At 50.2% G+C, this 12,287-nt stretch overlaps 1 protein-coding gene across 5 annotated transcripts in view; it reads left to right on the forward strand.

Annotated features, from left to right (window-relative positions):
• Positions 1-12,287, forward strand: part of TMEM266 (transmembrane protein 266) — a 130,821-nt gene that overhangs the window by 54,913 nt on the left and 63,621 nt on the right. For 3 of the 5 annotated variants that reach the window (XM_047794668.1, XM_047794670.1, XM_047794669.1), the window contains exon 3: positions 1,129-1,317. In XM_047794668.1, coding sequence (XP_047650624.1) covers positions 1,129-1,317 — 189 coding nt within the window. Of the gene's footprint in view, positions 1-1,128; positions 1,318-12,287 lie in introns of those variants that run through there. The other 2 variants (XM_047794673.1, XM_047794674.1) reach the window with 2 other exon arrangements.

The following is a 12,287-nucleotide window of genomic DNA, read 5'->3' on the forward strand; positions in this document are numbered from 1 at the left end:
CCCACCATCTCTTCACAGGGTCACTCTTGGCGGATAGTCCCTAGCTGTGAACACACTGCAGGATGTGTCATGTCCCCATTCCTGTCATTGTGATAGCCACAGATGCCTCCACAACTACCAGATACCCCTGGGGCATTGGGAGGTGATCCTGCCCCCCGGGCCGAGGTGCCCTGTCACGCCAGTGGAGTTGTGGGTTATTTGAAGGGCCCTGTGAGCCTGACAGTAGCCCAGGAGGAGACCCACAGCTCCTCAGAGGTTTGATCACATGACCCCCATTTCTTACTCTCACCCTTCAAAAGGAGCCAAGGTAGGACCAATTCAAGCAGGGAGGGAGGGGCACCCAGCATAGCTGGTCCCTCCAGTCCTCATTGCCCCAGAGCTCCCTTGGTCCCTCCAGGTCTCCACATTGGCTCCCCACATCCAGTTGTGAACAAATACCTCTCTTCTCTTTTGCATAACTGATTATAGAAGAATTCCCACAGACCTTTACCAAGAAGCCCAGGAGAGAATTTAAAAGAATATATTATTCCAACATGGGACTTATAAGCTGAAAAGTCTAAGTCCTGGCTTTGCTGGTTGGCAGAGTTTCCATCTGGGTCTCTACCTTCCCCACCCCCACCCCCGATTTTTTTTTTTTTCTTTTTCTTTTACCACCACACCTGCAGCATGTGGAAGTTCCCAGCCTAGAGGCTGAACTGCAGCTGAGGCCCACTGGATCTGAGCCGCGGCTGTGACCGACCACAGCAACATCCGATCCTGAACCCACTGATCGAGTCCAGGGTTTGAACCTGCATCCTCACAGAGACAACGTTGGGTCCTTAACCCACGGAGCTACCACAACAGGAACTCCTCTTTATCTCCCTTTGATGAAAGACCCTGCCCTCAAAGCTTCTATCTTCAGATCCAAGCATGCTTCCACTTTTTCCCAGCTGGTGGAGGAGGTCGGGTGGGTCAGGCCTCAGTCCAGTCCCTGGAGTGCCCAGTGGGGGAGGATGGTGACCTCACGCCCCCAACCCCCATAGCAGAGCATCCTTCCTGGCATATTCTCTTCCTTTTCCTTGGGGCATTGGAAACATCACCTTGTTCCCGAGGAACGACTCTGTCCTGTTGTCTTCCCCCTCATCACAGGCCTGCCACAGAAGGAGGAATTTCCGAAGTTGAGATCATCTCCCAGCAAGTAGACGAAGAAACCAAGAGCATTGCTCCCGTGCAGCTGGTGAACTTTGCCTATCGGGACTTGCCCCTGGCTGCGGCTGACCTCTCCACGGCGGGCTCGCAGCTCCTGTCAAACCTGGACGAAGATTACCAAAGAGAAGGGTAGGTGTTGGGACTGCTGAGTGGCTAAGGAGTCTCTGGAATAACCCCCAGGTCTCCACGGGTACCTCCAGGAGGCAGCCCCGTGGTGAGAGATGCTAAATATGAGACCAGAAGTTCACAGCAGGTCACCCAGGCCCTTTTCCTCCTCAGACATGGCTTCCTCGGGAAGAGGCTGTGGGCACAGAACACACCTGTTGTCGCTAGACAGCCTGTTAAATGACATTTGCTTGGAGCTCAGAGAATGATAACATTTGTTTAAAGACTGACACACTTTGTGATGGTCTACCCAACTCCCCGTCTGGACACTTGGGAATCAGGAGACCTGCAGAGAACTGGGGATTCACTCAAGAGTCTCAGAGCCCGTTAGGGATGGTGTAGACTGTACTTTCCCTTTATCGAGTCTGCTCCCACCAGGGACACGATTGGAAAGAAAGCATTCTGTGTGCAGTGACCTGCTAAAGACGGGAGGGGATTTAGCAGCAGTCGCCAGGAACTTTGCAGACATTGGCGACCCCCTTTCCAGTGAGGATGTGGAGGATATGCTGGCCCTTGATGCAGAGGAGTGGTCCCTCCCACTCCTGCTTAGCTGATCAATCAGCGTGGATGCCTTTGCTCTGCGATTAACATCTCATGAGCCTGGTGTACCTTACAAACATACTTTCTAAAGGCGAATTGTAAGAGTGTGGGAGCTGGAGCTCCCGCTGTGGTGGGATCAGCAGCGACTTGGGAGTGCTGGGACCGCAGGTTCGATCCCCAGCCTGGCACAGCTGGTTAAAGATCCGGCATTGCCAGAGCTGCGGCTCAGTTCACAGCTCAGCTCGGATCTGATCCCTGTCCCGGTAGCTCCATATGCAGCGGGGTGGCAAAAAAAAAAAAAAAAAAAAAAAAAAAGGAATGTGGGAAACCGGTGGACAGGGCATGGGGGAAGCTGAAGGCCAGAGAAGGGCAGGAACAGGTCCCAGGGTCTCCAGAGGTCAGACTTCTCCCTCCCCCCAGCTCCACCCTGCTGCTCTTAGATACAGACTGTTAAACATTGGCCAGGAACTTGGGAGCCAGTTGTGGGTGACGCTTCTTCCTCAGGTGACGATGGCAAATATTTTGGAACATGCTGACTGCTTTGAAGATAAAAAGGAAGGAATGCCAGGTTATTCTAGAAGCAAATGGGAAGCTTTAGGCTACAGTTAAATTTGCAGAGCTTGGATTCCCCCAGCGTGTTTCCAAAGGGGGCTCCCCGCCTTCTGGAGATAAACTGCCTAACAATTGTGAAACCATAGACCTTCTGCAAAATATAAAATATAATTTTCTCCAAGTACTGTGCTTAGAGCCAGCAGGACATTGGAAACAAGGATAGGTAAGCAGGTTGGAAATAGTTCAAGGACGCCTGGCAGAGGGCGGCCCCATCCGGAGCATGGGCTGCACCATCTGACCATAGGCAGCACTGACTGACCAGAGGGAGGGATTTTCTGGGTCTTTTCTTGTCCTTGGCTCCGCCAATGAAGGTGGCGGTCGAGCCTTCCCTGAGCGGCCAGTTACCGTGTCTCTGCCCTCTGGAGGTCAAAATTGGTAGCGCAGCCTGATAACCTGCCTCCACCCTTCCCAGCGACTCTCTTCCAGCCCCACCTGCGCCGGCTTTAGGCTCTTTTCAAGTTTACCGTCCCAAGGCAAGGAGAGAAGGGAGAAGGCCTTGGAGGATTCTGCTTAGGGACAACATCCACATCTGCACCCTGTGGGCACACGCACCACAGTGACCCAGGCTGTGGGGACACCTGAACCGGAGAAGGCAGAGTCCTCTGCTTTATCATTCCATTTGCTTCTGAACTGGGGCCTCTGCAAGGTTTTTTCTGAGCAGGGAGAATACAAATGGGATGCCTGCAAGGCAGAGAGGCTCTTGATTTGATTTGAGTCTCCAGGTGTGCCCTGGAAAGCTGCTCCTGTTGGGTAAATAGGAAGCAGCCTGGGGAAGGAATTGGTTTCTCTGCTGGGGCTCTCGGCAGGGGGCCCCATTGGCAGCTAGAGGCCTTCCTGGAGGAAGGAAGAGGAGGCTCAGGACTGAAGCCAGGGGACAAGGAAGTGAAACAAAAGCATGCTGTGAAGGGAGGAAAAGCTTCTCTTCACAAGGCTTCTTGGCTCTGGCTGCATTTCCTGGGGTTTTCCCCAAATTTCCAATCTGGTCTTTTCTGAAACAGTGCAAAGCAGCAGTATTTGCGGTTCTAGCAGGTCTTCAAAAAGCTTTGGTGTATGTCTTGTCACATACACCTCTTCCTACTAAGGGAAGTGTTCTATATAGGAAGGAATCTTCTGGAGGGAATGAAGGGACCTCAGGGAGGAAGACAGTGTCCAGTGCACCAGCCACCCTGCCATTTACTTCTTTTGAGCTCAGTGATATTTCAGTGCTTTTTAGTTTCCCAGAATCTGAGAATGTTAGATCTGCGGTGGGGGTGGGGTGGGAGGACCTTAGAAAACATGTTTTCTAAATATTCTAATAGGATACCAGGGTCCAGAGAGTGGAAGGAATTTGCCCAAGGTCACACAGTGACAGAGACAAAAATAGAGCCCTGGCTCCTGGCTCCCGATCCAGGCTGGCACTACTGGGCTTCCATTTATCACCTGTCCCTTTACAACATCACAGTCGTAGCTGTGGTTAGCGTACATTGCACACGTGATACCACTGTTAGGCTGTACTGTCAAAGATCCTTCACTTTTTGGCGTGCAGTCACTGTGCTGTGGGCAAACCCCTATGGCATGGCCTGTGTGCATGGGTCAGAAAGAAGAATTTTCCGGATCCAAAGCAAGGTGAAGAAAAGACAAGTTTATTGAGGCAAGAAATGCTGTTAACGCAGTGGGCTGACTTTCTGATAATCAGGGAGAGCCAATGATGAGCACGTGGCTGTGTCTGTTTTTATAACCCAGGGAGAGGAGAGGTCTCAGGATTGAGGAAAGAGTGGTCTTAAGATATACTTGCTGGTTGGTTGGGGGTGTATAAGGCCCCTATCAGGGTGGGGTGAGGAGTGGGCCACATACCTTTCCTAGTAGGAGGCAGGAAGGAGTAGGCCAGGTTGCTCCAGGTGGAGGAAGGGGCAGGTGGGGCAATGATAAGGGTCTTGACCGGAGGCTTTGAGTTCAATCTCCTGAAGGGGCCTTGAACCCCTTGAAGCCCAACACCCTAAGCACAGGTGGAAGTTTCATTGCTGTCGATCTCCTTGACTTTGCTAACAGCCCTTTGTCATTCTGATATACTTGCTTAGCAGAGCTTAAGCTGCAGAGCTATCCACTGTCTCCTCTCTTTGCTTCTGCCCCGGGCTGCTGGAGGCTCAGGGAGGGAAATCAGACAACTGCACAGAATGGTGCTTAATCTAGTGTGGCTGCTGTAACAAAGGACCACAGACTGGGTGGCTTAAACAATGGGTGTTTATTTTCTCACAGTCCTGGAAATGGGAAGTCTAAGATGGAGATGCCAACAGAGTGAGTGGCTGGTGAGGGTTCCCTCCTTGGGTTGCACACAACTGCCTTCTCACTGTGTCCTCCCATGGCCTTTCCTGATTATGTGTGGGTGGAGAGAAAGAGTTAGCTGTGGTCTTTTCCTTTCTTTTTTTTTTTTTTTTTTTTGGCCACCCTGTAGCATATAGAATTTCTGGGCCAGGGATCAGATCTGAGCCACATTTGCAGCCTACACTGCAGCTGCCGCACCGCCGGATCCTTCACCCCACTGTGCCAGGCCAGGGGATCAAACCTGCATCCTGGTGCTGCAGAGACACCACGGATCCTATTGCACCACAACAGGAACTCCCTCTTCCTCTTGTTATAAAGGGCATTAAATCCCATTATGGGATCCCACCCTGACCTTCATTTAAACCTAATTACTTCCCAGAGGCCCCACCTCCAAATACCTTCCTTCACATTAGGGTTTAGGGCTTCACATATGAATTGGGGGTGGGGCAAGAAACACAGATATTCAGTCTCTAACAGCGCCTCCCCAAACTCAAGGTCTCTGGTGGCAACTTGTTTCTCAGTTTTGCCTGACAGTTCTCTTCTGGGGTCCTGGTTAGCTTTTGCTCCTGGCCCCTAGGTGACTATTTCAGATTGCTTCCATTACCTTCAAGCCTCCTCTTGCCCCCAGCTCACGGATGAGCTTTCCCCCTCCCCTCAGTCCCTCCTTCCTCTCTTCTAGGACCCCTTCACCTCTGAGGTCTCATCCCCCTCCCCCGCACCTTCTCAGGAACTTTGCTGCATGAGTTACACCCTCATCCTGACTCATTGGACACACACACACACACTCGAGTTTCTCACCTCCTCCCTCGACTCCACGTCCCCATTAGCTGCTGCCACCACCAAGCTCTTCCCTTTGCAGCCAAAGTTCTTCAACGCTTCTTCTCCACTTGCCATGCCCCCTTGTCTCCCTCTCATTCATTCCTTAGTCTGCTGCAGTCCAGCTTCGGCCCCACCCACACGGGTGGAAACTGCTCTCCTCAAGGTCGTCCACAGCATCTGTGTTGCTGGGATCCTTGTGTTCTCCTCTGTCCAGCATTTGAAACTGTCAGCTATTCCCTCCCTCTTGAAACACAGTCTCCTTGTGTCTGCTGCTCTGTCATACTCAGACTTTTCCTCCTACCCCTCTGGCTGTCCATTCTAGGCCTTTTAAAACGTATTCTTCTGCTGCTTCCTCCTTTAGATGTTGGGGTTCTTCATTTTCTGTCTTCAGCCGTTTTCACTCTACTAATTCTGCACACTGGGTAATTGCATCTGCCCCATAACTGAAATGAATTTTAACTTGTAACTTTCTTTTTTTTTAATTTTTTCATTATGGTTGATTTACAATATTGTGTCAACTTATTCTGTAACTTTCAAAGCCATGTGTCTACGCAGCTCTCCTCTCTCTTTTGCAAACTCCTGGCTCACATCCATCTACTTCCTGGACATCGTCACAGGTTCCCAGACACACCTAGAATCCTTACAAGTGTCAGTGGAATCATCTGTTCTGCCTCTGAGTTGGCTGCATATTTGAGAAGTTGTTGCTAAAAATAGCTTTTTTTGGTGACCACACTCAATAAATAAAGGGCCATTACCTGCTCAACCAGGACCTCTGGTCATCTTAAACCCAACAGGCCCTAAACTGAACTGTCTCTTCCAAAAATGTATTTAGTCTGGCCCCAGTCAGTGGATCTAGACCTAGCAGACTGGCCTCCCCAACCCACTACCAGAGTGAGTCACACATGTGTTCTGGCTCACTGACAATAACCCGAGGCCTCCTTCCTGCCTTAACAGGAGCCAGTGGTTTCCAAGACATCAAAGCTCCATGAAGCCAGTTGGTTAGGCATGGTCACCACTGGCACTTGTGTCCCTCTTCCTCCCCTGCCCCGGCTCCCTGTCATCTCTGTCCACTGCCTATGAAGCCGCTGCCACTGAAGTGTCCATTGTGGGAGTGCTGGTGGCTGGATCAGGGTCTCCAGAAATGACAAGGCCATAGGATGTCCATGCAGGGCGGGGAAGAAAAGCCTCCTAGCCCCCCAGCCTCTTTACCATGCTGTTAATGATTCCAGAAGTGGTTCTGCTTATGGCCACCACTCTGGTCCTTTTTGCTTCTGGAACCCAGGTCCTTAGTTACCCCAAAGGGACTGCACTGGCACATCATGCCAGTGGCATCATTATTGTGTCATCATCCTTCCCCTCCCTGAGTCTTCCTCCCAGCCATATGCTTCCTCCTTCAATAATGACAAAACAAATCTCCATGCATGTCCGCAGATGGAAACAGACACTCAGAGGAGGGGGAGAGGGTAACAGAGCAGGGGCCTGTGCATGTCTGAGCCCCAGCTGAGCCAGTCACAACACCCATGACATCGGTACCCTGAGAGACCAGCTCAGTTCCTTCTCCTTCATCCTCATGTTCTGTCATCTCAAGGGCTGTACATTTCTACTGCCTTGATATCGCTTCACTGCACCATCCTTCTCACAAAGGATTGGTAATCCTATCGGCCAGGTGCTTTGGACTCCATGCAATAGAAATCCCATCTCAGACTCAAACAGTGGGTGTTTTCATAGACCCACGTCTAATGGAGCCCAGAGCCAGGGCAGCTTTGAGGTTGGTCCAGACCCTCAACAGTAGCAACAAGGACCAGATTCCTTCTGTCTGTCCTCTCTGCTGTCAGCAGTGTTGGCTTCATCCTAACGTTGTAAGGTTCCCCTTGTTTTGTGAGGGGGCTGCCGGTGGTCATCTGGCCCCATCCTTCTTCATACATGTCTGGCAAGAGTGAATGGCAACCCATTACTCTCTTTCAAGAGCAACAGAGAGCTTTCCAAGAATCTTTTAGCCTCTCTGTCCTCATGCCTCATTGGCTAGAACTGGGTCACATGGTCAGGGATTTGGGAATCCATGGCCCAGTCAGGGCCACGCCTTGAACTGTATCATTTCCCCTAACACACCACTTTTATCCAATGGGCCAGGGGTAGACTAGACTTTGGAGAATCACCCACAGTGCACCACCGACCTCTAAGAAAGCCAGATCTCCCTTCATAGCCTTTGATCCAAAATTAGATCTTTCCTTTTACCTTTGTTGTCATTGTTCGATTTGGGAGAGAGCTAGGGACGTGTCTGCCTTCTCAGACTCTTTCTTTAATCACTGGGTTGACTTGGTTCTTTCACTCTGATGCAGTTTGACTCATGTCCCTGGTCCCAGTGGACAATGCTTTCTGTTTCCATGTAACCAGAGCCCCTTCTACCTGGCTCTAGTTGGTTGTTGCCCCTTTCAACTGTGGGAAAGTGAGACACAGAACTGCTTCTCAGTGAACTTATTGTCGTCCACCTTTGCAAGAGGGACGTTGGGTTTGCAGGAGGCTAACTCATAGAGCAAACTGGGAGTTCTCTCTCTTCTCAACCTGCTATGTTACTTTGAAGGCTTGGTTGCCTTGCAAGGTCTGGGCTAGACAAGAGGCCACAGAAGATTCAGTCTGCATCCTAGGGAGGCTCAAAGCCCAAAAGTGATATAAGGGTGACAACACACATGTGAGGAGGGTGATGAAGGCAAGGATGATCACCCCCTTTTATAGAGGAAACTCTGTGGCCACAAAGAGAGAGAGAGTGATCCCCATCTTTTGGGTGAAAAGAGGGTGCAGAGAGGGTCACGGGAGAGTAGGTAAAGATATTTTTGTCAAAGTAGAAAAACAAAGAAATGAAATATATTCAGCCTTTTGTATTTATTCATATCTTAAGTTTCTAAAAGGTCTGATCTGGTTGGTCAGGGCCAGACCCCCAGATAGGAGAAGCTAGAAGGAAGGCTGTGTAGACAGAAGGGGAGGTTATTGCTTAGCAATGATGCCACTGGCACATTTCTGCTGGAACTTCACAGTTGGAGGAAAAAAAAAACCTAATGGTTTCTGAGATGCCAGGCTAGGAAAAGAATAAAGGTCCAATATAGCAACATCTTTAAATAAAGATTGAAATAATTTTAGACACGCCAGCAAACAAAGGCTGGAGGCAGAGAAGGAGGAAGGGAGGTACCTACTGAGCCATGACCCCCAAATGCCCTTCTCTCTCTCCATACTGTCCAGCTCAAGGACCACCCTCTCTGGAAGGTCTTCTGTCCCCTGCTCCACCCTACCCAGGCCAGGGCCTCACCTCAGCACTCCCACAGCCCTTGACCTGCCTTTATCCCAGCACTTGTGACACTGGGCTCTACCCTTTTCTCAAGTCTGCTTCTGCTTCTCAGTACTCCCTCAGGGCAGGGATCAGCTCCTTTGAGCCTGGAACATGGAGGGGTGTTGATTAACTGAAGGGATGCCTTGAATGAGGGAGCGAGTGGATGATTGGGACTATGTTAAGATATGGATTAGAAGAGAGGGGGTGGGGGGAATGGAGTTCCCATAGTGGCTCAGTGGTTAATGAATCTGACTAGGAACCATGAGGTTGTGGGTTTGATCCCTGGCCTTGCTCAGTGGGTTAAGGATCCGGCGTTGCCGTGAACTGTGGTGTAGGTCGCAGACACGGCTCGGATCCCGCGTTGCCATGGCTGTGCCATGGCTCCGATTAGACCCCTAGCCTGGGAACCTCCATATACCACAGGAGTGGCCCTAGAAAAGGCAAAAAGACAAAAAAAAAAGAGAGAGAGAGTGAGAAGCCTAGTTCTATCTGGGGAGAGTTAGGGGCTGGCCCCAGACCTAGGTGGGGTCCAGGAAGAGTAACAGGGAAGGACCAGGCTTCTCACACCGCAGAACTCAAGACCATGGTCTGTGGCTGGCCCATCCCTGCTGATTCTGCACCTCCTTCACAAAGTCATCCTAAAAGAAATAAGTCAAATTTGCTTCAGAATATGTCCACCTCTCTTAGTATGATTGTAAAATCCTTTTAGAAGGAGGAAAAGCCTTTCAAGGGTCCGGATTAAAAGGCTGTTCCATCCCTGCTGTGACCTTGCAAGCACAGTTTAGAAGTCATTCATCATGTGCTTCATGAAGTTGTTGCATCATCTTTCCCCCAAGGAGAAAAAAGTTTAAAAGTGCTTCATTAATCCACTTTCTTGATGCCAAAGACATCTGTCTGTAATAAAACACTGCCCCTTCCCCTCGCACACCGACTGTCCTGGACCCAAGCTGACCCTGTGACCCAGGACTCTGTATTTTTGGTAGGCTCAGAGTTCCATGTGGGTTCTTGATGACCCAACTGAGGAGTAAAGGTTTACTTCGGATCAAATAACATTTTCTGGTAATAACAGGTTAGCCCATTTACTGTAGTCCAAGGACTGCAAAGATGTTGTATTGATTAAGGAGGCAATAAATTCACAGATTTATTATTTCTCAGAAATTAAACCTCTCATCCTCACGTCCTCACAGGGGCAGGGTGTACAGCCGATGGAAACCACTAGGTGGCGGTAGGCGCCTCTGACCACCGTTGCTTGCATGAGCACTGCCTGGAATGGGGAGAGGAAAATTTAAACCCAAGGCCAGTTCTCCTGAGGAAAACTGAGCTGAATTTCTAGGGCTTGGGGGACCCCAGTCAGCAGTAAAGGCACCTGGGATCTGAAAGTTGGCCAAATAGAGGAAGGGGGAGCATAGCCAATCCAGGATTTGCCAAGCCACAACTCAGAACTAGCTCTCTAGCCCACTGGTTTCCATCAGGAGGAAGCTGACCTCATCCAGGCAGCCCTGCCCACAAAGCATGGCGCAAAGGAGACTTTCAGACTTGTGGCCAGTTCCCAGACTTGAGGACTATGGAGGTGGGAAGGGGTGTTATGGCCACTTGATCTAGCAGCACCCCACTGCCCCCAACCCCCGAGTAGGCTTGAACCCCAGGGCAGCCCTTCAGAGATGTGTGGGCAATGCCCTGGGTACCCCCCAACCAGGGGCAGCCAGTCCATGGTGTGTGTTAGCCATTGTGCCCCCAGCAGGATGATGGCTGGCCAAGTGAGGTGACAGCTCCTACCTCCTGGCTCTGGGCTGTTGCCACCACACCCTGCCAGAGCTGGCATTTCCCAGGATGCAAGCAGTCTGAGATTCTGGAACAAGCACCTGTCAGACTCCTGCGACCCCAGCTGCACATGGTCCTCCTCCCTCTGTCCACCCCATGCCAGTGGGGGTAACCTTTAGCTCTGATTGCAGAGCTGAAGCTGCCTGAATGGGAACTTCAGTTTCTTTCATTCCCTCAAGGGCTGGGAGAGTCACCTCTCCCCTCCCAACTGAGACTTCTGGAACTGCAGCGTGTGCTGTGTGCTCGCGTTTCTGGGTGTGTGCACCGCTGTGGCTTACCTCCTGGAATTGGGTACAGGAACAGAGGAGATGCTTGTCAGTGCTTTTCCTGCTGCTCTGGTTCTCCCTGCGAGAATGAGAACAAGGTCAAAGGATGTCTGTCCCTCTGGGTGTGGGGTGGATGGTTCTCATGGGTCGATTTTTATCTCCTTGAAGAAGTTCTACACCTGTGAGCTCCTAGCCCTCGCCTGCCTTTTTCTCTCCCTTTGGGTGTTTAGCTATTCAAGATAGTCTAGGGCTAAAAGCTCATTGCATAGTCGGAATTCACTTATAAAGGCTGTTGGCTCCGTGCAGATGAAGGCACTGACCACTCTCACCTGCTTAGCAGCCACTGCAGTGTCTGGCACTTAGTGGGCATGAAATCACTATGTGCAGAATGGAATGGATATTGAAACTGCCCATGTCTAGATGATTAATCCCTTTTCTAATGCCCACATACCTAAATCATCAGTGGATATGAATCATGGCAGTGTTGTAAGAACTGTTATGGGCTATTACACGTTATTTTTTTTTAATTTTTTGAAAATTAAAAAAATTTTTTTGTCTTTTTAGGGCCACACTGCAGCATATGGAGGTTCCCAGGCTAGGGGTTGAATCAGAGCTATAGCCACCGGCCTACGCCACAACCACAGCAAGGCCAGATCTGAGCTGTGTCTTTGACCTGCACCACAGCTCACAACAACGCAGGATCCTTAACCCACTGACTAAGGCCAGGGATCAAACCTGCATCCTCATGGATCCTAGTCAGATTCATTTCCACTGAGCTACGACGGGAACTCCTACACATGTTATTTTTCCTATTTTAGAACAACAACCCTGAAAACGTGGATAGTACTTACTCCCATTCGGGGGATTAAGAAACTAAGACTCAAAGACTGCAGAGTTCAAGTCAGTGGTGGGGCTGTAGTTACCACCAAAACCTAGACAGGTGGGAAAGTCCGGCTTTCCCCACTGTTTGTCAACAGAGGATAAAAACTGAAGGAATTGTCTTTTTAAACTAGTAGATGAGTTATAACATTTGTGAAGCACTCAGAACACACACATACATACATAGTAAGTGCCTTATAAGTGTCTGGTACATCAATTAAAAATAAAACCCAGGTCAACACCAGATGCTGGATTTAAGTCAGCTTCGTGGCTCTCTCTGACAGTATTTTAATCCTCTGAAATAGATATGGTAGAGAAGAATAAAGTGGGGCCCCAGGATGCTCTGCTGATGAAACCACCATCCAGTCTGTGGC

The sequence above is a fragment of the Phacochoerus africanus genome, chromosome 9 (assembly GCF_016906955.1).
Source record: "Phacochoerus africanus isolate WHEZ1 chromosome 9, ROS_Pafr_v1, whole genome shotgun sequence".
NCBI lineage: Eukaryota > Metazoa > Chordata > Mammalia > Artiodactyla > Suidae > Phacochoerus > Phacochoerus africanus.